At 45.5% G+C, this 26,053-nt stretch overlaps 1 protein-coding gene across 4 annotated transcripts in view; it reads left to right on the forward strand.

The window, feature by feature from the left end:
• Positions 1-26,053, forward strand: part of INPP5D (inositol polyphosphate-5-phosphatase D) — a 56,181-nt gene that overhangs the window by 21,178 nt on the left and 8,950 nt on the right. For all 4 annotated transcript variants that reach the window (XR_008483314.1, XM_054282329.1, XM_054282330.1 and 1 more), the window contains 18 exons: positions 9,563-9,713; positions 11,797-11,968; positions 12,388-12,528; positions 15,240-15,327; positions 16,037-16,117; positions 16,294-16,365; positions 16,637-16,760; positions 17,751-17,857; positions 18,376-18,478; positions 19,480-19,676; positions 20,431-20,548; positions 21,012-21,108; positions 22,169-22,307; positions 22,973-23,081; positions 23,237-23,325; positions 23,556-23,637; positions 24,798-24,887; positions 25,049-25,162. Coding sequence is in view for 3 of the 4 variants with exons in the window: in XM_054282329.1 (XP_054138304.1) it covers positions 9,563-9,713; positions 11,797-11,968; positions 12,388-12,528; positions 15,240-15,327; positions 16,037-16,117; positions 16,294-16,365; positions 16,637-16,760; positions 17,751-17,857; positions 18,376-18,478; positions 19,480-19,676; positions 20,431-20,548; positions 21,012-21,108; positions 22,169-22,307; positions 22,973-23,081; positions 23,237-23,325; positions 23,556-23,637; positions 24,798-24,887; positions 25,049-25,162 (2,074 nt within the window). In the remaining variant the exon portion in view is untranslated. The remainder of the gene's footprint in view (positions 1-9,562; positions 9,714-11,796; positions 11,969-12,387; positions 12,529-15,239; positions 15,328-16,036; positions 16,118-16,293; positions 16,366-16,636; positions 16,761-17,750; positions 17,858-18,375; positions 18,479-19,479; positions 19,677-20,430; positions 20,549-21,011; positions 21,109-22,168; positions 22,308-22,972; positions 23,082-23,236; positions 23,326-23,555; positions 23,638-24,797; positions 24,888-25,048; positions 25,163-26,053) is intronic.

A 26,053-nucleotide genomic window follows, 5' to 3' on the forward strand; every position in this document is an offset into this window, starting at 1 on the left:
GTAGCCTTGTCATTGTATATGTGCATGCAAACCCAGAAATCCTGAGTCCAATTTCAGGGGCCAAAGTGTAACAGAAAATGTGCAACATCCACTATTTTTATTCCAGAAGTGCGGTTTAGGGGAGAACATAAAAGGAAAGGGTTTGAAGGGTGTTTTCTTTCTGGTTCTAGTTTTGTGGTTAGCTTTGCTAAATGATGGTGCTCCTTCAGGCTGGGTTCTGTATCTGTTCAGTCAGCAGCTGTGGCTCAAGGCTTTTAACTGATTAAGAGTTTGCAGTAACTGAATGAAATAAGGGACAGCCCCTTGAAAGAAAGGACAAGTGGTCATCCTTAGTGTCTCAAACATGGTAATCAGTTGCTGTAGCTAAAACCTGAGAAATTCTGCAGGCTGAAGACAGGAAATTGTAACTAAGGCTTCTACCCTTACTGTGCATTGCTTAATGTCAGCTGACAGCACTGACAGAACCACAACGATGACCTCCACTAAGTGCCTTCAGAAACAATGACTGTGCTACATTTGTTGCCTTGGGTGCCCTGATAGCTCTTAGTTTTCCAGCTTATCTTGGTAAGCACTAAAGCTAGATACTTTATGAAGAAATTAAAATGGAAATTTTCATTTGACTTCAAGTGTTGAAGCTTTTTGGTGGAAAACCAAAAAGCACAAGGCTTGTGATAAAATCACAAAAGTTCTTAGAAGTAGCATACTCCAAAACTTTTACTTAAATTCCACCTACACACTACAGAAGTGCTAAAAAAAATGTATCAGATCCTCATGGATCTGCAGTCCTTGCTCATTCATCATCAACTCATCTGACTTGCACCCTTTAGCTAATTTTAATACCAGTCCTTCAAGTTCCATCATGGAACTGCACTGTTGTTTGCTTTTTGTTGATGTAAATCTTAATTATTTTAACACAGAGAAATGCTGAAAGGGTTGTTTGCTCAGCAGGGTTCTCTTGGTGCTACAAGCTGAATCATTGCATGCTGTATTGGCAAAATCTTTTTGAAGACCAGTTTGAATAGTTTATTTAGTGTGAAGAATGTGAAGAACTATCTCAAGTACATGGTCTTGGTGCTTTCTAGAATTGTTTGGTGTTCTTCCTGGCTTCTATCTAACTATATTAGTTGGCTATTTGGCAATTAGCTTATTTTTATATGAACCATGGAGTGGTGGAGCAGAGTGGAATGGGGTCTTTAAGTAGGATCTGAGTACATTGGTTTTATGATTTATGTCTTTATCATGTGTGGAGAATTCCAATTCAAAAGACTTCCAGAAATCCTTTACCTTCCAGATTCTAAACCTCTAATACGTTTTTCTTTAGGATGTAGAATTTTAGCAAGGAACTTGAGATAAAAATCTGGCAGCCAATTATACTCTACTGAGAACTCCTTTCAATATTCCTTTCCTCCATCAGACTCTCCTAATTTACAAATGTCCCAATTCTGCCTTGGGAGCTCTGCCTACCTGTGAACATGACTAGTCTTCAGGCTGCCAGAACGAAGCCTGGATGGGATCACAGAGAGGAGAACTCTTGCGCAGCCAGAAGAGATCAACAGTGGCAGATATGAGAGTCAGGATCTTTTTTAGGATTAAATGCACTGGGCTCACATTCCACACACACAGAGCATGTTAAGCATTTGAAACAAAGAATGCATTGTGCTTCTCAAGTCCTTTCCATGACACTGCACATAGGAAAAAAGTGAGATGGCCTTTCCCAAAATTGGAAACCTTTAGCATTCCCATTTTTTCTAATTTTTTATAAGAATGGAATTGTGATGCAGAGTGAGTAATTAATACAGAGAGTATTTTAAGTCAGTATCATGCTTAAAGAACTGGAGCTTGTGGTAGTATGTACTGGCATCCTTCAGTTGCACTGGAGGAACAGAGGATTTTGTATAGGATTTTTATTAATTTTATAGGATGGAAAATACAGTAATTTATTTTTTTCATTTTTTAACTCAGATTTTTTTTTATGTCTGATTTTCAGCCAGGATCACAAACTAGAAATAAATATATACTTAGTTGTTGTTAAATTGTAATTCCTTGTTTCCTTCAATGAATTATCTCTTTCACAAATTCTGAATCCCTCTTTCCCAGAACTCTATGAATTCCATTTCACCCAAAGTCTTAAAAGGTCACTGTGGCAGAAGTGACATGTATTAACAAACTTGAATATCAGGACCAAACCAAATGTGGAATGAAACAAAAAGCCTCCATCATTTCTCACCTTGGAGGAGACAACAACTGTTTGCCTTCCATTCCCTCCAACCTTATTCAAGGTGTATGACTTATAACTGCACTTACACTATGCTATTCTCTACTAAATTTGTATGATCTTTTTCCAAGTGTGGAAGTGCTGCTCTGGCCACCCACCAGCATCCTCTGCCCATGTTCCCTAGATTCCTCCCCTTACCTCTTCTCTCATGCTTGGTTCCCTGGCAGAGGCCCTCTTGCTGAGCTTTATCCAGCAGCAGAACTCCCTTGCCAACCCACAAGTTTTTACCTCTTATAAAAGTTCATTTCTTTATCGACCCTCCAGGTCACAGGAGCCCTCTTTTCCTCAGGCACACACTTGCTTCTCTCCCTCTGTGCTCCTAGGTAGCTCCATTTCTTCCAAGCCCCAGGTGTTGCATTCAAATTAGAGTATATTTCTGAGTGGCTTATATTTTGGAAAGTAGCTGTTTCTCCCAGCTGTGATTCCTGTCTACAATCCCATTTTTGTGAAATGTTCCTGAATCTTCTTAGCACGAGATTTGATTTAAAAATAAGGCAGGTTTGCTAACAAAATGAAAGTGAAACACTGCCCAACTTGCTAAAAAACACTTTAAAAACAATTTACCATGAATTCCTTAGCTCTTAGGTTCACTTCTTTAGTGAAATGCAAAAAGATTGTCTACATGACAGCCAAATACCAACTTAAAAATGCCACCCAGACTTCCTAGCTAACAGACAGTTTTGAAGACAACTTTTTTTCCAAACCTCAAAACAAAATATTTTTTTTCAAATCTAAAAGAAGAGAAGAGTTCCTCCAACCCTTCTTACCACAGTAGAATTGACCTGATTTACTGCTTCCATTTAAGCTGGTGGGTATTTGCAAGAATTTTGTAACTTTGAAAACTTACTTGTCTGTTACTGAAATGCCAATATATGTGTTTAAATAAATACCTGATTTAAGGAACTCTAGTTAGAAAAATTTGGCCTCAAGCAATATAACCAGATGATCAGTTTCCTAGTTCCTCCTTGTGCCTTGGCGCAGGAAAGGAAAACACTTCCTCTTCCTTCTGAGGGCCCCAGACTTCCTGTGCCATCTATTTATACAATTGTTGTAATGAACCCCAAGTTAACCAGTTCCTCTCCTAGTTTAGCATAGGCTTTACATCTTTTTACTTCATGTATTTATAATCCACTTGCAACTTCTCTTCAAGTCATGTTCACAGCTGCTCTTCACTAAACCTGTGTTTGGAGTGTCTTTGGCAAGGAGTTCTCCTGGCCAGATGGCATTAGGTGAATGCACCAGCTACAAAGGAATACCAGATTATCTGGTCAACAGCCATACAAAAACCTTTTGAAAAGTTCAGATGGTTGAATTTGGAAAGGGGGTCACAAGATTTAACCAAAGGTTAGTGATTAAAGGCATTAGTTGTACCTGTCCTTATGAAATGAACAGCCTAGAAGCCAGTTCAGCATGAAAGCAAGAGCAAATTGTAGCTAGTTGTGCTCAGCCATTGTACTGTGAGCATACAGAGGACTGGAGGAAATTGAAAAGTGCAAAGACATGCAGAATTGGGGGCAAGTTCTGGGGGACAGGAGACACCAAGACATCCCATGGGAAAGAAGGTTCACAGCTGAAAGGGCTGGAGTCAGAAGTGGAAGGTCTGAAAGTTGTGGTTTGGGATGCAGGGGAAATGGCAGGGATGCTGGTGAGAAGTATGGTCATGTTCAGCCTTACCCATGCTCTTCAAGGGTTCTGGATCTGGATAAAGGAAGCTGGGAGATTTGCAGAGGGCTTCCTCTAGTCACAGAGTTTGGAGAGGCAGGAGGCCTTGCAGGTGTATGAGCCCAGTGTTGCCCTGGTTTTGGGCTGAGGCAGGATCAGACACTTGCTGGCTGTGAGGAGTGCCTGGGTGCATGGCACTTCTGTCCCTTGGGGCCTTGCAGCACCTCTGGTTGCCATCTTCTTTAGAAGAGAACTTAAAGCTTGTAAGACTGCTGCTGTGACATCTCTAGGCTGTCCCTTTGCCAGGCCATACAAGTCCCTCTCTTCTGAGCTTTCTGTGTGAAACCCATTTTCCAACTCTTCAGTCTTTCTTGGAAATTTTCCTTGGAACTTTCTATGGTACTTATAAGTTCCATATGAATTGGTGCCCCAAGCTGGCCACAGCAATCCAGCTAAAGCTTTATGGTACTAAGCACAGCAGAAGAATTTCTTCTTGCATGTTGTACGACACTCTCATTAATAGATCTTGGAGAGACTTCTGCTTTGGATGTAGCTTCCCACTATAAAATTGCTGCTCAGTCTCTGATTCACTGTTCTCCAGATTCCTGTGTACAGCTCTGCTGTTTTGTGGGCTGTTCCCTAAATTGCATACATTCACTAGGTGTTTTCTTTCCATATGTTGTGGCTGCCATCAGCACAAAGGTGAGGTATCAGCGGGGATGATGGAAGAATCGCCACGGAAGGAGAGCCTGCCTTCCACACCTCGCTGGTGTCCCATGAGCCCTCTGAGCACGTTTCTGGGGATGTGGTGTGTTGCCATGGAGATGACACTTGCCATCTCCGTTTATAATGACTTGAAACAATTCACTGTGCAATTAAAACAAGATCTATCCTGTGATAACCCTGAGGAAACAGTTACTTAATAAATGCAGGCAGGGGGGCGGGAAGTGGATTTCATTGTTGGCTCTGCTGGGGTGGCTCCAGCTTGCTCTGTGCTGCCCCATCCTGCTTTGGTTTGTTCACAGTGCCCTGTTCTGTCTCTGCTTCCTGTCTCAAAATCCAGAACAAGCTTGTGTAAAGTTTAGGCTGCATTTTGCCTCACTCCTGTCATCCAGTGCAGTTGTTTAGAGGATGTTTATTAATAGTTTACCATCAATCCAGTTTTTGGTAATGTGCTCCACAACCATCTACAACCTGACTCAATACCTGTTCTTCATTATCCACCACCACTTTTTCTTCCCCACCTATAAACCTTTGCCACAAGTTCAAGTGGGAAGAAAGCTTATGTCCTAACAGATGTCCCAGATTTGGGCTGCTTTCCTCGCTTGCTGGCAGAGATCAGCCCTCAGGGGGGTCATCCAGCAACCTGTGCACTCACAGCAACATTACTGAGCCAGACTTTCAACTGGTTCAACTGATGCTGCTCAGGCATCATCCCTGCAGTCCCAGGCAGCTCTGGCTGGAGTTACAGCACAGCCTCAGTCATAGTCCTCTTGCTCTGTGACTGGGAGCAAAATAATGAGCTGTTGGATTTGGAGGGGCTCAGGCAGCACAGGCAGTGTCTGAGTACCTTGCACTTGTGTGCCAAACAACATCAGAGCCAACTGTTGTTTGTCATATGGGCTTTGTTCTCATCCCCTCCCCAAGGGGAGAAGCCAATGCAACAAAATCTTGCTTTTACTGTTTTATGTCCCATTTCAAACAATGTACAGTGTTTGCTGTGCCTCTGTGCAGAGGGAGGCAGCACAAAGCAGGGTGCCCTGCTCTCTTGTGGGGAGTGGGGATGTTTGGGGGGTGTTTGAACTGGGAGGAGCTTGTTTCATAGGGCAGGCAAAAGGCAGAGAGGGCAGCTGGGCACAGCTGTGTGTTGAAGGGGTGCAGCCCTTCCTGTACACTTCCTCTGTTGAGGTCCTTGCAAATAATAACAATTATAATACAAAAGTAAATGAATGAGAATAATCAAATTATTTTCCTTTCAGACTTTCATGATAGCTGAGCTGATGTGTAGCAAGGTGGTGCCACTGCCTTTTGTGGTGTGGGGAAGGACCCTTGAGCACCCCCACCATGAATGTGTGCTGAGCAGGTTTGAGGCTGCCCATCCTTCCCTCTGTACTTGGCCAAGGCTGGTTGGAGCTCCTGACCCTGCCGGTTCCCCATTTTCATATTTCAGCTTTCACCTATCTCTGTGCAGCTGCTCGGGCCGCATGTTCAGTTCTGAATTCTGTCTTAAAATATGAAATGGTGTCCTTTATTTTACTGTGTGCTATGGGGAGTTGGTCCTTTTCCTCCTGACTGGATTTGGAGAAGGTGGGCTGTCAGAGGAGCTGGCACTGCTGGAATGGAGGCTGCTTCTCTCTGGGAATGAGCATCTGGATTCAGATGCATGCAAAGCCCAGATTCTTGACATGGCCACAAATTCCAGTTATCCTTGAGGGTGGGGAAGGGGGGCTTCATCAAGAAAGGTGGCTGGGTGCAGTGGGCCAAGTTACCAGAGTAGAAGGGGTGTGTGACAGCAGGGCCTCTCTGCTCATGTGTGCATCCAGCCAGGCTGCACGAGAGCTAGGGCTGACCACGCTGGGGAATTTGAGCTGGAACACAGGCTTTGGGCTGTGCAGTGAGTTAGAGGAAGGAGGCCTGTTGCAAAATGCTCCTTCTTCTGCTTACTACAGAGACCAGGACAGTTTCAGAGACTGAACTGTCCTTGGCAGCAAAAAGTGCTAATTCAGCCTTTTCTACCACTTCTATCAAGACTCTGTTAGGCCTTAAAAGCGCTGTTCATGGCTGTCTATCTTCCTGCAGGCACCCTGGGAGAGCAGGAGCCTGAGGGGCAGAACAAGGCTGAGAAGACACTGTTTGGGCACTGAGGGTGGCAGGGATGCTGTGCAGTAACAGGACATGGGCCTTCAGGCACAGTGAGGGGAGATCAGGGGAAGCAGGAAGGTGGGGAAGTAGCAAAGGAAAGTGAAGGAGGAGTTTGGAAAGAGGAGGAGTGGAGTAGGCTACAGTGATTCCAGAGGTGAGAGAGCACTGACAGCAAAGCTTTTCTCCTACAGGGATGCACATGGCAAACCCTGACTCTGTTTTTCTTTGTTGTGCTTTAAGGTCTCTGTGTGTGCTCTGATGGGGCTGAAGCCTTTTCCCAGGTGCCCTTTGGAGTAGCTTAGGGCAAAGCAAGGCACCCCAAGCCTTGTTCCTGATGAGCTCAAGCCCATCTGTGGGGGCTGCAGGTGGGCAGAAGGCAACCCAGGCAGGGTAATCCAGAGGGTGAAGTGTGGGTAACAGTGCCATGGGCTGGTCATCAGCTGCCAGTGGCTGAGTGTACTGCCAGCCTGCCACCAAAGCTGCTAACAGTGCCCTCTGGGCTGCTGGGGGGTGCTGGACAATGAATAATCACAAAAATGAGGATTTCAGAGAAGAAGGTACTGCTTGGAAGAAGAACAGAGAAGCATGGAAGTCTGGTTGAACTATTCCAGGTCAGTTCCAGTGCAGTACTGTGACTTCAGGATCCTTTCATACAATGGATTAGAGCTGTTTTTCTTGATGGTTTTCCCTGATTCCCAACCTTCCCACTTGGCACCAAGAAGCAGAAGAGTCTGGGAGCACCAGACACTATTTGCATTAATTGGTGTAAATGAGAAGTCTTTCTGAATGTGCAGAGTCTGTGCTGCTCTAGAAGAGCGAGATTTGGCAAGATTGGCTGGGTAGGATCGTGAGATGTTTTAACCAATGATTTGTTTCAACATCTCTGGCCTCACAAAAATATAAACCAGTGTTTGCCCAAGCATTGCCTTCATGCTGAACATGATATTTTCCAGTGCATAAGAATAATAAATCTTGTTAAATGCAGAAGCAGTTATATGAAAGACAGAAAAGGAGATTTACAGGCAGAGCTCTCAAAAACATCACCCATGTCTGTTGTGAAAATGTGCCTTGCTGAGCCTCTAAAGACATTCAGGTGTAGCTAAAAATGAAAGGTATTTTTAATGGCAGGCCTGAGGGCACTGATGACTTCAAATGCAGTTCACTATTGAAAGCACTGTCCCAATTTCTGGCCTGAGATTTTATTCTTTAGGAAAAGTTAAAAAGAAATCTTGTTGGTGCTAGAACTCACTGAAGACATTTTCCTGTGTTCTGCTGTGGTTTTTGCTCACATCTTGCCTGTTTAATTTCTTGGATTTTCTACATTTGCCTTTCAAACAAAAAAGTTCACAGAGAATAAGAAGCTGAGCAAAGACGAATGGCAAGTAAATAAGCTTGTTCAAACATGTATTGAAACTTTGTATGTGTTGCTTTTTACCAGCAATCATTGCAATCCCAAAATAAATTTGAGTACCCTGCCTGTTAGTCAGAGGCAGAATGTCTGTGTAACACGTTATGTCAAATTGGAGTCACAGCTTTAATTCCTTACTAATTAACCATGTTTCCTATGCAAAATCTAGTTTTATGCATGCAAAACAGTGCCAGCCAAGCCTGCCATTGGGGTGATCAGGTCTTCCTTCAGATTGCCCAGTTATGAGCAGTTCCCAGTGTTGATCTTTTAAGTCAAGAACAACAGCCCTGTGGGGATGGAAAAAAAACTGCTTTCTACCATTCTGCCCCCACTTCTTGATCTTTTATGGCAGATTTAGACAGGGTTTTGGTTTCTTTGGGAAAACCTTTTGTACAGAAGGAGCACCCTGCCAGGATGAGGGTGCCCCAAGGAGAGGGATCAGAGCCCTGGCTGTGTGTTGCTGTAGCCTTGGGATTGGATGGCACTTCAGGGCAGTTTGGAAGGTGATGCAGGGTCCTTTCCCTTGGTCAGAAGGTCTGTACTGAGCTATGAGAGACCGTGTCTGTCTTTGGTAGGGTCTGTGGTTGAAGAAGGGGGCAGAGCTGCAGGGATAGCAGCTGTTCCTGCTGGCAGAGTCATTATGCCAGTGTGGATATAATTATGCTGAAGCTTTGGCTCTGAACACCTCTAAAACCTTATTCCTCTGTCTGGCCTCCATGGATAACCATTTGCTGAGATTAATGGCCAGGGTGTGCTTGAGACTGGTTTGGTCACAGAATTCAGCTGGCACACACAGTGTCATGCCATGTGTGTTTGCAGTCCTTGCCACTCTCTAAAGCTCCATCCCAGCATTTCTGTGTGGGTGGCACCTTGTTTCATTTGAACCCAGTTCTGAGCCTTTGAATCCTGGAAGGGATTCTAATGTCTGGATTTAGCCATGTTTACCTTGCAATTTCACAGAAAAATCTTCCTGGATACCAGAAAATATAACACAGTCTAGGGGCTTTGAGCTCAGTAAAGGAGAGAATACAAAGATTAATCCAGGAGAATTATTTGGTTTTAAAATCTTCCTTTGCTGTGGACCCAATCACCCAGAACCCAGTGAGAGAGCTCTTCTATTTGGCTTCAGTGAGTCTTTGAGGTTGGTGTCTGTGCTGACTCTGGCTGGAATGTGGTATGTGTTTGTTCTGCATAGAGCCTGTGGTCAGATGGGCAGCAAGACCAAGGCAAGTTCTCTTCTGGGCAGCAGCAGTGGCATTTTCCTCTCTCTATGGCTTTGTTTTTTCCTTCTTCAAGGGGCAGTGTTTGTGTGGTAGGAAATCCCATGCCATGACTGCCTCTGTGTTTTGTTTCAGGCATCAGAAGGTGTTCCTGTGAAGTATTTTCAGAACCTGGAGGAACTGATAGATTATTACAAGAAGGAGAACATGGGCCTGGTATGGCACCTCAAATATCCAGTGCCGCGAGAAGAGGAGGAGGCTGCTGATGAACTGGAGGAGGACACTGGTAAGAAACCCATGATGTGGCTTGGTGATGCAGACCCTTGACTCATACCTCTTGACTGGAGATAAGCAGTGCAGGCAGGAGATTAGAACATGTTGTGCCATAAAATAGAGCATACATAGAGAGGCCTGAGCTGGCAAGGCCCTGTGGCAGTGAACCCTCGTGTCTCCTGTGGTACAGCACCTGCAGCATTGGTTTAGCTCACCGGAGGGAATACACTGAGACCCTCTGTGGAAGTCTACTGCATCTGGTGTGTGGGTGGTTAATCTGATGTCCTTTTCTGGACTCCAACTGTTTATGTCCAGCCATCTCCCAAACCTCTGTACCCTCTCCTTGTCCTGCATCTTTAGGGCCTCTCTCAAAACAGAGATGCTCCCCTGGGGCTTGAAGCACATTTCTCTGCTGTGCCATGCACCTGCAGCTGCTGAGGGGCATCTGAAACCCCTCAGCTGCTCTGCTCTAGGGGACATTTTTGACAGCCCAAAGCAGAAGGCAGGGCTCTGGCAGTGGCAGACAGTTTAACTCCATGTACAGAGGCAGGTGTATGATGAAGAGGTGTGATTGGCATAATCCCAGCTATTTTATATCAAATACCACTGTGTGTTTCTGACACTCACTTGTCGCAGATAATTCCTTGGATTTTTCCTGGATCACCCCTTGGATATGTCATAGTTCTCCTACAGGAAGGTCATGTCCACAGAGCCATCCTACCTGTCCTGTGTGATGTCTGTCTGGAAATGATAAGCACTGCAATCAAACTTGTCTGAAGGACACAATCCCTGGGACAGGCAGACAGGCCCTGTGAACTAGGGCAGACTGATGTGCCTGTGCAACCCAGAGTCTGTGTAACCCTTTGATGGAATCCACTGTGTATCTAACAGGACCTGGAAGATTTTGGTTTGGCAATTTTCTGGAAAAAACAGAACAAAATTTTGCAAAGCTGCTCAGGAAAGATATTCCTGGCTTTTGGCCAGTTGTACTGAGTCTCCAGCTCCCAGGGCCAGGGAGGCAACTACAGTAAAAATAATACAGAGAGAGGCAAGCAGCAGGGAATGAAGTTCTATCCAAGACTAAGAGCCTTCAGATGAAAAGAGATTAGCACTGGGTCTGGGCTGCTCATGTACAGAATTTAGTTTTGTTAAGGCACTTTGTGCCATTATGGTGGAGCCATGTCAGGCCTACAGATGTCTGTTCATCTTATATGTGAAACTGCAGAGGTAGAAGATGAGCACCCAGGAGATTAACCACCCATGGCTCAGTGCTGTGGTGGCTCTGAATCACAGCAGCAGCCCAGAAGCAGTGGGTCAGTCCTGGGGGTCTTTTTGTAATGCAAATTCCACCATTAGGAAATAACCAAACAAAACCTCACAACTCAACCAGCTACAACACAACATGTGTAACAAACTGTTGGAGCAATTGGTATGGAAAGAAAGGTAACCATGGTTGGGATCAGTGGAGATGAACCTACTCTTCTCCCAGGAGAGGGAGATATAATGAGCAGCAGGAAAATCCTTTTTCCTTCCAACTCAATGTCCACAAGACAAGGCACGATATTCAGCCGCTATGCACTGGGTCATGGGATCTATTTCTTCCATCTCTGCTTACTTTTGCCATTCACTTCTTTCCATTAGCAGTTTCTGGTACTACTTCCATCATGTCCCTCCATCCATTCTGCCTCAATAGCAGATCCCCATGAAAATGAGAGTGACATGGGTGAGCCATGTTCTCTAAGCATTATATTCAACTTAACAAATTAACCTTCACAGCTGCTGTGCAGATGGGAGAGTCAGAACTGGCTGGGGTTCACTGCAGGCAAGGACAGAGGCAGAGGCATGTGCTGCCTGCACTGAGGTTCAAGCCTGACACTTCATCCCGCTTCTCTCACACCCCTGCCATCCCTGGAAACACAGCTGGGCCAGTGCTGAGCCCTGAGCTTCCCAGCTCTGACATCCCTCCACAGACCTGTCAGAAGAGATGGCTTCTGCAAAGACTGCCCCTGCAGGGTGGGCTCAGCTCTGCCCTGCCTGGGGTGAGGGACAAGAGGTTCAATTTAGAATGACTGTGCCTTTCCTTTCCTTCTTGCCAGACCTGGTACCCACACCTCCTGTCCTGCCCCCACGCAACATCCTCATGGCACTGCCGAGCAGTGAGACAAAGGAGGCCTCTTCTCTCCCCGAAAACCCACGGGTGGCAGACGTGAATAAACTGTCCCTTTCTGAGACACTACTCCAGCGACTGCAGTACCAGGACACAAGCAGGTAAGGAAGGGTGAGTGACAGGGCTGCTGAACCAGCCTTCAGCCCAGGGCTGTGCTTGCTGGGCCTCTGTCTTTGGAACAGCTGAGGATCTGTCTGATTCAACAAAATTGCTCCTCATTTATACTATAATAAAGATAGTATATCAAATAAAGGACTGAATCAGATCAACAGTGCATTGACTGCTGTCAATGCAGTCCAGCTGTTGTTTAGAAAAAATACATTTCTGAATTATTAAAATCACACATACACTTTCTCCACTGAGGTATAGTTTTCTAATATAAAGGATGAGTAATATCTGAGAGAAATTGGTTTATTAGCCATGTGGCTAAACAGTGGGAATTTGAGAAAAATAAGAAAGCTGTTTGATATTTGGGAGTAGAGAGAAGAGCTGGCTTTTGACCTGTCTGTTTACTTCACAGTGTCTCTGACGAGCATCTGAAACTCATCCAGGATTACCTGCGAGTTCACATCATCAGTGACTTTGAGATGGTGCAGACTGGCTCAAGCAATCTTCCTCAACTGAAGAAATTACTTACAGCTCTTTGCAAAGGACTCTTCAGGTAACTAGAAGCTGGTTTTCAGAGTGTAATGCAATAACACTGTAGTCTAACAAAGACTCCACATGCAAGCATTCAGAACCCTCATTTCTGGCAGAGGAAATTGCCTTGCCCTCAAAACCAGTATATTTAGATGTTGTGACCTGTGATTCTGGTCCAAAGATATGAAATCTACATAGAAGAGACAGCTCTGACAATCAAGTTTTCTTCTAGGTGGTTTCAGACAGCAGAATATTGTATTTTATGCTTTGTTTAGAAAAATACGAAACAAAAAATGCACTAACCGATTAACTGCATAATTTGGTAATGCATAAATGACACCCACAGGATTGTCAAGCACAAGCCATTTATGGAAACAAGCACAAATTAGTGTATAACTAGATTTTAAACACTGATTTTCCTTCCCACTAATGCACTGTGAACTTGGAGTGATTCCACTGATGTTGGTGAAGGCCAGCTGAAATGAAAAAATGGAAAAGCCTAGACTCTTGACTCTACAAATTTTACTTTTCCTGTTTTTAGACCTTCCATGTCACAAATAGAAAAACTCTGACAGGGTGCTAGAACATTGCAGACCTCCTTCCTTCTCTGGTGGAAGGATGTTATTTCCCCCTTGCTGATTGTAAGCAAAGAGACCAGCCCAAACTTGTGCAGAGCTTTTGGAGCACTCAGTAGAAGAGGGCTCTTATCTCCACACTTCTCTCCCTGGCTTGCCATACCCTTCTCTCTGGTGTATGCAGAGGTGAGGCTGGTTGTGCTGCTGGCCTGATCCTGTTCTCCTAGAAGCCAGCTGCCCACCGACAAGCCCCTGTGAGGACTGAGGACAGATTGTTCCAAGAGCTGCCCTTCTGCACCCTGCCTGAGCGTTTTGCTTCTCTGCACGCAAGGGAGGGGAGACCCAGGTGGCCAGATAAGAATAAACCTGAACAGTGGAAGTTCAAATCAAATGAAATCACAAGTGAGAGTCTTGTGTTACTAAAATACCTCTGGTGCTGCTGTTGTAATCATGTTTGGTTTCTCCCATTTCCAACTTCTTATTCTACTTAAGTTTATCTGGGTTTCACAACCCTATTCCTCATAAATGCATGTGGGGAAATGAAAGAAAGGAGATGCAGTAAGGCTATAATTCCCTCAACTGCCAGGACATCTTTAACATTTCCAGATTTTCTGTAGTATTTCTGGTGACTTTCCATTGCATGTGGACACACAGACTTCTGACACTTCAATGAAGATCACTAAAGGCATTTATACTGTCAAGAGAAGAAAACAAAAGAAGTTACACATGTAATTAAAACCACCCTGTGGTTTTAGTGGGCTTGAATGCCCACAGGAGCTGTTCCTCCTCACACAGAGCCTACGTGTTGCACTGTGAACAGAGGGCAGTTTTGCCATGGGAAATCACTCCTGAGTTTCTTCAGACAGCTGTTGCTGTGTTTTCAAGAGATGGCCTGCACATCACAGTAAATATCCTTTCACTCTTCTCAAACTAAACTTCTCCCAATGTTCCTGCAACTGCTTGCAGCCTCCTGGGGTCTGACTCCATGGCTGCAGAAATCAATGGGACTCTTGGGTTTGGGGCCAGAACTGTTTGCAGTGACACTGGTCCTAGGTGATCCAGAGCTGAATAGTGGCATTGGAAGAATAAAATTAGCAGCACCAGATTCCTACGTGTGCCTTGTACTCCTGTGTGTCCCACAGCAAATCTTTTAGACTGAAATGTCAAACATGAATGTTTAATTTAGGCAATTAGTCATCCTTGGTTCAGCATCTAGAGAAATATCTTCAGGCAGGCATGCTCTTGCTTTGGAGCACATTCCCTAACAAAGATGTAATAAGATCCAGTCCATTCAGACTTAGGAAAGTGAGGGAAATCATTAATATCCACAGTTGACTAGACACAGTGTAAGCATCCTAGTGCTGCTCATCATCATCACCTTCCTTTTGACCTGGGCTCCCTGGCTGCTCTTGCTGGGGTAAGTCTTGTTATTATCAGCATGCAGCTTCTGTGCCAAATTCACACAGCAGAGTTTAAACAAAGGAGCATCCTGTGGAATCTCATTGGGAAGCACTGAAGGAATGTCATTGTTACCTGTAAATGATTCTGCTCAGGAGATCAAGGGCTGCCTCTTCCACCCCCTTGCTGGGCCTGGCCCCTCTTTGTCATGTGAGATGAAATGTCTGTGAATTAGTTTCCTCTTCATATGGAGTCCCCAGCATTGTCCTCAGCAACTGCACAGGCCCTGTAAGAACCGAGCTGCTCCCACAGCTGCAGCATTCAGAGCCACCAGACTGTGCTGGGCTCTGAGGCATTTGAGTGCACTTGGATCTCTGAGCTGGCATCGTTGGGTTGATGCTGCTTGTACACCAGATCTTCAGGTTTTGCCCAGACTGGGATACCCTTCTGGGGAGATTTAGGAAGTTAGAACCTACAAAGCAAAACCCAAGAAGCAGCCAGTATGGCCATGTTCCAGCTTTGCAAGGCAAAGTCAGCTGTGTGGCTCACACTGCCCTCTTGACCATGTCACCAAGCACTGGGATTTGCTCCTGTCACGCATCCCATAGCTCAGGGGGCACATGGCGAGGGCAGGCCCAGTGTGGGCATGTGCCCAGTGTGAATGTGTGCCTGTCATCTTGTCTGTGTGGCGTTGTCTGTGTGTGAACAGATCCAGGGAGCCGGCCACAGCCTCAGACCTGTGCTGTGTCTGTGTTCCCAGTGAGGCCTCGAGGACTCTCCCATCTCTGGAGTCCATCCAGAAGGTGTTTGAACAGCAGCTGCATCCTGGTGCCCACCAGCGCTCCCAGGTAAGGGGGCTGGGAGGTGGGAAGAGCAGGACAGGTGTGTGGGTGCTGTCAGGGGGGCAGGATGGCTCTGGTGTGCAGCCACGGCCAGTGGGGTACAGCTGGGCACATGCCACTTCTGTTCTCTTTAGCCTCATTCTGCTGCAGTGCAGAGGGCTCACAGTGAGTTCTGTCTCACAGTGACACTTATTCCATAGTCCTCTCCACCTGCTCCTCCTTCCTGTCCTAGAGGAAAGTGCCACCAACTGCCTGAGGACTCCCACCTCCCCATCCTCCCTCAGAATGTGGGCTGGCACTGCACACTTCTTTTTCCATAAACCTCACTCCAGGATGTTTCACTGCTACATCCTTCCTTTTCCCAAGCCCACATAAGTCCCCATGAGTTTCCTCCCCCTGACAGAAAACCAAAAGTCCAGGACTTCTGTAAGCTGAGCCCCAGGCCTGGTGATGTGAGCTTGCCCCCAGCAGCAAGCTGACTCCCATGCACGGCCAGCTGCCTTGACCCTAAGGAACAGGTTTGCAGATTTGTCCTTCCAGCCTCCCACACTTCTGCAAGTTCCATGTTTTGTGATGCCTGCTGTAGATCAGAGTGGCAAAGGTACAAGTGCTGCTCCTTGGTCTGTGTGAGGTGTTCCTGGGCTCTGCACTCCAGGCTGTGCTCTGGTAATCACCCATCTCCCTCTCTCTTTTTGTTCCTGTGCTGCGGTTTCAGATGCTTGGTGAAGCAAGTCCAGTCAATATTGTATTGAAACTCAACCAGCTGATTTCTTTGCTGTCATCTATTGAAGAAAAGGTAGAGTTTTCAAGCTGTTTTATATCATCTTCTTGTCCTCCTTTGCCTCTAGTTTGTTTCTTGTTCATCATCAGTGCAGTGCTCTGCCACAGTAAGATTTCTTTGTTCTGATTTTATTACTCTCAGTGTAGTGCAGAATCACCAAATGCAATAAATTACACATAATTATTTTACAGGTGAAAACACTGTTGATTGAAGGTCCTGATTCAACACACCGGCGCTCCCTTATCCCCCCTGTCACTTTTGAGGTAAATTTACTCCTTTAACAATGCTGATCATAAGGTGGAAGGACAGTAATGCAGATTTATGTCAGTATCTCAGCTCCTGGGAAGTTTGCTGTGCTGCCACAGAGATAACAGCTATTCCTGGGTGCTGTTTGACACCATGCAAATGCCTGAGATGTCTGGTGAGACTGGCATAATGATATGTGTCCAGGACTGGAGGGAAGTGCTGCATTTGTAATACATGTGACTGAAGTGTAGAAGGTCCTTCATGGAAAACCTCTCTGTATTCCACTAGGTGAAAACTGACTCCCTAGGAATTTTCTCAAAAATGCAACTCAAAGTGGATGTGGAAATGGGAAAACTGATTATCAAGAGATCTAAGGATGGTCCAGAAGACAAATTTTATACCCACAAGAAAAGTAAGATGTCAGCTTCATGTCACAAATTCTGAGCTAGGCTCTGGGAATTCTGCTAGGTCCTGGGTGATGCATGAGCACCAGTCAGCAAGACACAGATTATCTGTGCTGGGATAACCAGCTTTCACAGATTGTTTTAGACTCAATCTCCAGGTCTAAATGAAGACACTGGAATCAGCACTGCAAGGGAGCAGGTTTTGGTGGAAGATTCCCCATAGAGCTGGTTGCAATAGAACCATTTTTGTTCTGAAAAACAATGCCACTTGAAAAAAACCCCCAGCATTCTGCAGGAACATGCTGACTTCTGTGAGGATTTTTTGATGGTAAAAAGCCAGACATTCAGTTTCAGTAACATTTTTCCCTTGATTTTTTTGTACGTAGATTGGTATCTCTCATCACGAGCAACACCAGTTTGGTCTGTGATTGCCTGATTCAAACAACTTCCTTTTTTTCTGTTTTCTTTCTGAACAGGCAGCTCACTGAAGTTGAGACAAAGAGATTTTTGAGAGAGTAGATTATACCCTTGGGCTGTTTCCTGCTAGAAAATCAACCTGTTGCTGGCAGTAATTGAAACGATGAGCTTTCATGCATGGCTTTCTCCACCTGGTGTTCATAATAATTAGCTGCTATTTTAGATGGGAGGAATCACCTTTACCACCAAATGAAGTTTTACATCCTCTTTCACAGATGGGGAAGGAACTGGCTCAGGATACAGGGGGATTGCCTGCACAAAGTTAAGGCTTCATTTCACACTGCCAGGCTTGGGATGGAAAAGAGCTCCGAGCAGAAGAGTTTTGAGGGTACTCTTCACTTGGAGTCCAAACCTGTTCCAATTGAGAACAGGGTTAAGCAACTTTAAAATGCAGGTCTGCAAGGCAAACTGCACAGACAGAAAAGACCATGGAAATCCCAATCCTTTGAGCAGAGTTCTGTTCATTTTAGTGGGACCCTTATTTCAGTGACTGCAGCTCGTGACACTCAGCCTGTGTTCAGTCTTGCAGCTCATCAAGTCCCAGAAGGTTCCAAACAAGCTGGTTATTGTTCTGGAAACAGAAAAAGAAAAAACACAGCGGAAGGAATATATTTTTTCTGATTCCAAGGTATGTACATGGTGTTTCTTTCCTGCCAGCCTGGAGCAGATAGCTGGCTGGGAATGGAACATGGAGCATTCCTTGGTAGAAAGTGGAACTGCTGAAGGACAGTAGTTGCCTTTGTAAAAAATAAATTTCTTCTTTGTTCTGGAAACATCCAGAAAATGAGCAAGTATACTGTCTTATAAAGGGTCTTAGACACCTAAGTGCTGTCACTGAGGCAGGAGGACAGAGCAAGCAATGGGGAGAAGCAAGAACTCAAGATGGCCACTGTGAAAAGGTTCTTATAGACAAAGAGGGAGGAAAAGATTTTTTTCTGACCAGTTCAGCATTTGTTATAGCAGTGCTCAAGCTAAATGCCTAAAAAAGCCCCACAGGAAAGGCAGTCTCTTGGAAGGTTTCAGGATAGTGCAGAGCTAATCTGCTCTTCAAGTGTGCTGGGAATTTCCTGGCTCAGCAGGTTTTTCAAGAGGTCATGTCAGAGGAGTTAAGTATCTCATTAATTTTCTCTGCTCTTCCCTGTGTAGAAGAGAGAAGGGTTCTGCCAGCTTTTGCAGCAGATGAAGAATAAGCATTCGGAACAACCAGAGCCTGATATGATCACCATCTTCATTGGCACCTGGAATATGGGTATGGGCTCCCTTCTGCCATGGGCACTCCTTCAGACACTGCCTAAAGGTGTGCTCAGCTGGGCACTATGAGCTCCAGACTCTCTGTGTTGGGTTTTGAAGGACTGCTCAAGTGACAGGGAATTGTGGCTGGCACAAAGCTGGTGCAGAAGTGCACAGCATTGCCCACCTTGCAGAAAGGACAGGAGCAATTGGGAGTGGGGCTGAGCCTCATCCCCAGTGGGCACAGCTGTGAGCAGCAGGTGAGCAGCACTGACAGCAATGAGCCATGGAGTGCCCAGGGGCACTGACCAACCACCAAAGGGAACAGAGGGCACACAGGGGCAGTGCATCAACAGGAGGCGATAAAAGGCTGGGCTAAAGAGCAAGGAGGGCAGATGCTTGCAGCCTTCTGAAGTGATGTGGTGTTAGTCTGTAAGGATTGAAGATTTCTGAAATTGTATGGTGATACTCTGTGTAACATGGCTGTCTCAACTGCCACATATGCTGTGACCTATGCTGTGACAAAGCTGCACATCAGCTGCTGTCATTTGACAAGGCACAGTTCATGTCCAGCGTGGGAAGACAGCTGAATGTCTGTGGTACAGAGAAGGGGACAAGGTGTGGTTGAGGACAGTGGAATATAGGGGGTTTTTTTCTCCCTTTTGGGACAGAAGCCTGGTTCAGCTGCTGTGAGCTCAGCTGTCTGTGTTTGAGCATCCTTAAGGAATAAGGTCAAGGCAGTGGTAGGCCAGGAGGAGTATAGCTCCCTGCCTTTACTCCTGGCTAGCCTAGGCCTTGGAAAACTGATCAACAAGAGGAAGGTGGTGAAAGCAGAATCACTTCTTTCTCAGTGCCTCAGGTGGGGGTAACATCATTGTCATCTTAGAATAGTGTGCCCTGGCTGATACAAAAGTAATATGAGATATGAAGCCTGTAATTTCTGTCCCTGTGTGTTATCTTCATCCTGGTTTTGACAGGACGTGCTCTGACTTCCTTTGGTGTTTAATGTTTTAATAAAAGGTGCAGCCCCAGCCCCAAAGAAGATCACCTCCTGGTTCCTCTCCAAGGGGCAGGGGAGGACCCGTGATGACACTGCTGACTACATCCCTCATGACATCTATGTGATTGGCACCCAGGAGGATCCCCAGGGGGAGAAGGAATGGCTGGAGACACTAAGGCAGTCTCTGCAGGAAATCACCAGTATCAGCTTCAAAGTGGTGAGTGGTTATTCCAGCTATTGCATAGAACTCAGGAGATGAGAGTGTACATGTTGTACAAATAAAAGAGATGGGAATAAGTGGGATTTTGCCTGTACTTCCTCCCTAGTTCTCCCTTTATTTTCATTGCATTGGGTGAAGGAGAATGCACTGAATATGTCTGTGGGCTCCACAAGACGGCCCCCTGGATGGACCTGTTGCTATGGACCGTGACCTCCCCACGGCCAAAACAGGGACCCTTGCCAGCCTAGGAGCAAGGGGAGATTGTTGAGCACTCAAGTCAAGTGCTGGTGTTATTTTGACTTTCAAAAAGCAGGAGATTGTTAAACTTTCTGAGGCAATTGTAGCCTAGATCTCATCCTAGACTATTGCACTTTCAAAGTAGGATGTATCAGTACACAGGCAGAGAAGAAAAACTTTTTCATAAAAGAAAATTGAACCTTAATAAGACCAGCTTTGGACATTCCTGGGTTTCAGTGATGTCAAGAAACAAATCTAAGCATATCTGGAAAGCTAACTCTCACTGTGATTGGGTAACTATTTTGTGCAAGTAAAATAATCCAAAGATTAACTAGAAAAAAGGATGAGAAAATAGCAAGGTTCCAGCATTGATTAAAATGACTGAAAACATATCCTGAGCACAGGAAGAAAATTTCTGCAGAAGTGCAATCAATGGAGTCAGGAAGGCTGCAGCCACAGTGCAGCTTGGCAAGTACTTGCAGAAATATAACCTCTACCCTTCCCATTCCTGCAGATAGCCATCCATACCCTCTGGAACATCAGGATTGTTGTCCTGGCCAAGCCAGAGCACGAGAACCGCATCAGCCACATCTGCACAGCCAACGTGAAGACGGGCATCGCAAACACGCTGGGTGAGGCACGGGCAGGGGACAGCTCAGCCCCAGGGAACAGCTCTTCTGCTACAACACTCCTGGGGCAACATTTATGTGACGCTCCTAAAGTTACATCCCACTAGCACTGGTTATATTTCACCCTGTAATAAAGGAAATCTATTTGTGTGTATACTTAGCACACACACACACACATATATACATATATTTATATTCCCAGCAAACACTTTTGACTGGCTATTGGATTGCTCTTTCTTGGGTTTCACAAGGAAGTTGCACTTCTCTCCCTTCAACTAATTTTTTAGCACCCATAAAAATTTGCTCCCACAATCTGTGCTGTATGCACTAATTTTTTCTGTGTTAAGTGAATTTCTCTTCTCCATCCTCCACTTTACTTCACATGTGCTAGGTGCTTTATTATCTTTGCTAGACTCAGCCTGGAAGTGGATTAATTTTTTGTCATTTTTGGCTTCCCTTTTGCCAGGTAATAAAGGAGCAGTGGGGGTGTCATTCATGTTTAATGGAACCTCCTTTGGGTTTGTTAACAGCCATTTGACTTCAGGAAGTGAAAAGAAACACAGGTAAGATACATCCTCCCCTCTCAAAAATTTCACCCTGAGCCAGGGTGAAGTTCTCTGGGCCATGTTTGGAAGGGAGGGCTCACCAGACAGGCACAAACATGTTTTCTTGACCATAAAAAAATTGTTCAATGTCTCCTGGGAGGGCATTTAAACAAGGGACTTCTGCTATGTGACCATAGCACATGGGTGCAGGAGAAATGGATGACAAAATTGTTTCAGAGCCATCAAGGGTAAAAGCCTCACACAACACTTACATGACCTGTCATGAAAACCCACTGCATGAGGAAAACACTTCCATGATCTACAGTGTTTTGGAGAAATGTGGGAAGGCTTTTCCCATCCCAAAATAACGTGCTGAAGGGGACTGTCTTCCTTCTCACTGTAGGCAGTGCTGTGAGCCCTGGGACACAGCTGAGAAAGATCCCTCAGGATACCAGGAGGGAGATGTAGAACAGGAATATCCCCACGGTGACTAATTCTCTATACCCACCTGTGAAATAAGGGTCTGTGGATTAGGCAGGTTCTGGTCAGCACAGGACTGGAAGGCAAAGATCCTGACACCACTGGGAAATCATTGTCCACACTGGGAGGAGCTGGAGCAGTTGGAAGGAGTGGTTTTGAAAGTGAAGAGGACTTGAAATTAAGAGTTTGGCCTTGTCATCCTTTCCCGGTCCAGGAAACAGATGGTGTGGGATTTCTGCACAGGGTCTTTCCTATTGATGAAGTTAACTTCCATTGAAGGGTTCCTCAGGGCCTGGAAGAGCTGCCAAAATCTAGTTATGTGTTTGCTGCTGAACTCTGAAGGAAACAGTCTAATGCTGGGTTTCTAGGACATGTAGCTCAGAAAAGCACAGCCCCAGAAGGCAGCAGAAATGGCTTCAGGAGCACATTCCCTGGGCCTGTCTGCTGGGGTGGCAAGTTCTCAGTTTCTGATCTGCTCCTCTGTAGCTCTGAGTCGGAGCAGCTCCCTCCTGGTAAAGCTGCAGCCTCTGCCATCCCAGGCATTTGGAAATTACACAACAATTTAGGATGTCAGGCAGATGTTTTCTTGTCTTGACAGACGCAACCAGAACTACACGAACATCCTGCGCTTCCTGACCCTGGGAGATAAGAAACTGAGTCCATTTAACATCACTCATCGCTTTACTCATCTTTTCTGGCTGGGAGACCTGAACTACCGTGTGGAACAGCCCCCGACGGTGCGGGATGCTGCAGGAAGCCCTGCAGGGACAGCACGCTCTGTTGCTATAGGAGTGTTCTTCTTCCAGTCTAGGGCAACATGACAAAAAGAGGGGAGTCAGAAGGGATCCCCAGGGTGCGAGTGTGGCCCCAGTTGAAGGAGAGTAAGGAAATCCCCTTTGCCCTCTCTAAGGAGTAATGGACCCAGGAATGGCATCTGGCACAATTTGCTGCTTCAGGCAGCCTTGGTTCCCCAAACCACCTGACTTTCATTCCCACTGTGAAAAGCATCTGTCCCTGAATGGCTCAATCCAGAGATTGCCTTTCTGCTCTGGTTGGTGAGCTTGGAATAGCTGAAAGAGGCCTTCAGGCAAGCCCTTATAAATACCGGATAGGTTTCAGTATGTGGGAGAAAACACCAAGCTCGGTGTCGATGTGCATGTGGTTGTGAGTGTGTGTGTTCTTGTGTAGGGGATGTGTGGGCATTTCAATACCTGTTTTGATAGACAAATGTTCAGCCACACAAAAAAGGCTGGGGCTTTTCAGTGACGGGAAGGACAGGGAAGTGGCAGGGGCTTACAGCTCTGTCAAACAGTTCAGGAGCACTCACCAGTTAACCTGTGAAGGGAGTATTTATAAGAGGTTTTGCATCATCTGCAGCTCTGCTGTGTTTCCCTGTTGGCAGGAAGCAGAGAATATTATCCAGAAGATCAGGCAGCAGCAGTATCCGGAGCTGCTGGCTTTCGACCAGCTTCTCCTCGAGAGAAGGGACCAAAAGGTGTTCCTGCAGTTCGGTGAGATCCTCTACTGGCTGGCAGGTTCCTCTGCTACATCCAGCAGCTTTCTCTGCCAGCCTCAGCATGGGGCAGGGTGTATAGGGCAGTGGCTCTCTTGCCCAGGTGGGAGTTCCCAATGGCCAAGCTGTAACCAAGTTCTTTCCCTGTTTTAGAGGAAGAGGAGATTACTTTTGCTCCAACCTACCGCTTTGAGAGAGGCACCCGAGAGAAGTATGTTTACACCAAGCAAAAAGCTACAGGGGTAGGTTAAAACTGATTTCCCTTTAGAGGTATGTGGCACAGCTGTGACAGCAACTCCTGCAGAAGAAAGGGACCTAAACTAATCTCTGTGTTTTCTGCCCTTGTGTTTTGAAAGGAGTCAATATAAACAGACTTGACACAAATATATGGTGCTGGGTGAATCAATTTCCTGTTCTTTTGTAAACTGGCCCTTTCCATTCTTCTTGACATTACTTCTCCTTTGGTTTGCAGATGAAGTACAACTTGCCGTCCTGGTGTGATCGAGTGCTCTGGAAATCCTACCCCATGGTGCACGTTGTGTGTCAGTCCTATGGTGGGTGGAGAACAGATTGTGGATAGCAAGGCAACCAGTCTGAAACGGAAATGATTCAGAACAGAGTCTGTAGGATCTCCCTGCACTGCCAGGCACTCAGCATAGAGGGACCTGATGTTAAATGAGGCAGAGGGGAGCCAAAACCTCTCTGCCTGTAACCTTACAAGATGGGAGTTCATTCTGTTATTCTTTTATATGCAGAACGCCACCTGGACAGTTGCAGCTGTCCAACTTTAGACCATGCTGCAGGATTATTTTACATCAGTAATTTCTTGGCAGCAACCGCCACATTTCCTGTGCAGTCACTACCAGGAACTCCTGACAGTGAGTGCCAGCAGGACAGACCCTGTGTGCACAGTCCAGTCTGCAGAGACTGGAGCTGCAAACACATCTCTTGTATCAAATCATATTCCAGAAGAACTGTGTGGTACCAAGAGCCTGTTCCCTTTCCTGCTGAGAAGCATCACTGAAGTGCAGTTCAGGGAAGAGAAAAAGCCCACAAAACCTGTTTAATAAAAGACTCAAATACCAGTTCCTGAAATGTCATCAACTATACATAGGACTGCACAGCTGAATATGCTGTTCATGGTTTCCTATGCGTAGATTGGGAGCAGGGCTGTGAAAGTGTCTCAGGGATGAAGCAGGCTGATCTGATCACAAAGCCCATGATGCTGAGGTGTGGGGTTGAATTGGCCTCTCTGGAATGACTGGGTTTGCTGGGACTATGTGTGTGTTTAGATCCAATCAGGCTTTGGTCACCCACTGTTAACTTTGGGCCAGGAGTTGCTTTGTAACACTGAAGCAGGACCAGTGTATTCTTGTGTGATTTCCTGCCATGTTAGAGCTATACTTAGCAGGGCATGTTGCAGAGGTAACCAGGAAGCCTGTAAGGGCTTTTTGTACTGGGGGAATCTAACACTGACAGTCATCTACAAAACTGTACAGTAAAATGGTGTCCCTTAACCAAACCAAATCTTTCTGTATCCTGACAGAAGAGCTACATTCATGTGTACTGACAGGAGTTTATGTAGAGAAACACTTTTGACTAGAGACAGTTACCAGAGAGACTGTTATATTTTCTGGAAAATTACTGAATAATACTTCTTTGGCAGTGATCTCCCTGGAGCAGGGCAGTAACTGTCTTCCCTTTCTCCTGGCAGGCTGCACCACTGACATCATGACAAGTGACCACAGTCCTGTGTTTGCCACCTTTGAAGTGGGAGTCACCTCACAGTTTGTTTCCAAGAACGGTCAGTCAGGTTGAGTGCATGAGTGCCATCTTCACCTTGGATACAGAACGCATTGCTTTGTATATGCTGAGAGAAAAAACTGATTCTCCAAGAGTCCATTCAAAAATGCCCTCTTTTATCTCCTACTGAAAGTGACATTATTTTCCCTTCCTCTTTCCTAGACTCCAAATACACAGATTCCCAAGGGGAGATAGAGTTCCTGCACTGCTATGCTACTCTGAAGACCAAGTCCCAGACCAAGTTCTACATTGAGTTTCATTCTAGCTGCTTAGAAAGTATGGGTTTGCCCATCTTTATTGTTTCTATCAAAGTTTTCTGCATGTTTGGATTAGTTCTCCTTCTTCTTGCTTTGATCTGAAAAAAACAGCTATGTGGATCATTCGTTACAATGCATAAAAAGGGGTGTCCTAAAGATTTGATGTAGTTTGCAAGACATTCCATCCTATCAGCAATGCAGTCCAAACCCCACAGCCAAGGTAGCTGTAATTCATGCTTAGACATGTAGCTTTCCAACAGTTTTTCCACCTTGTTTGTCAGTCTGATAATTCCTTTCTTGATGGGAAACATATATATCTTGCTTATCACACAGAAAATGCTTACATAGTAAAGACAGGATTGATTAAATTTCTAATTGTGCCTGCTACAAATGATCAGGTAATTTCAAAATGAAGCATCTGCATTATCCTAGCAAAAAATAATTTTAAATAATTGAATTAACCTGGTTTAACAAAAAATAAGTCAGAGGATCAACTGAAAGGGAAATGAATGCTAGTGATGTGACTTTGTAAGTGGGACTGTGTACCCTGCAGCACCACAGATTTCACTGCCTGTGCCCATGCTGTGGGGCTGAGTCTCAGCTGTTTATGTAACACAAGCCTACGTGCCCTTGCTGTGGGTTTTTTAAAGCAATCTCCCATCACAGAACTGCTCCTGTAAGTGGGACAGCAAGCCTTTGGTGGATGCTTCATCACATTATCGCATGTCAGAGCGCTGTGTCAAAGACAGTTCCATAAAAGATTATTTTTTGGCTGTATCAAAATTTGCATAAATTTCTATGGAAACAGTGTATTACAAATCTTAAATTAGAATTTCAAAAGTATGCTATCTTGAGTGGCGTAGGAAGAGCTGTCATGTTCTTATCCTCCGGTCCATGTATGCACTGATCT

Source organism: Melozone crissalis, unplaced genomic scaffold (assembly GCF_028551555.1).
Source record: "Melozone crissalis strain CALT ecotype California unplaced genomic scaffold, PUWL_Pcris_2 ptg000034l_1, whole genome shotgun sequence".
NCBI lineage: Eukaryota > Metazoa > Chordata > Aves > Passeriformes > Passerellidae > Melozone > Melozone crissalis.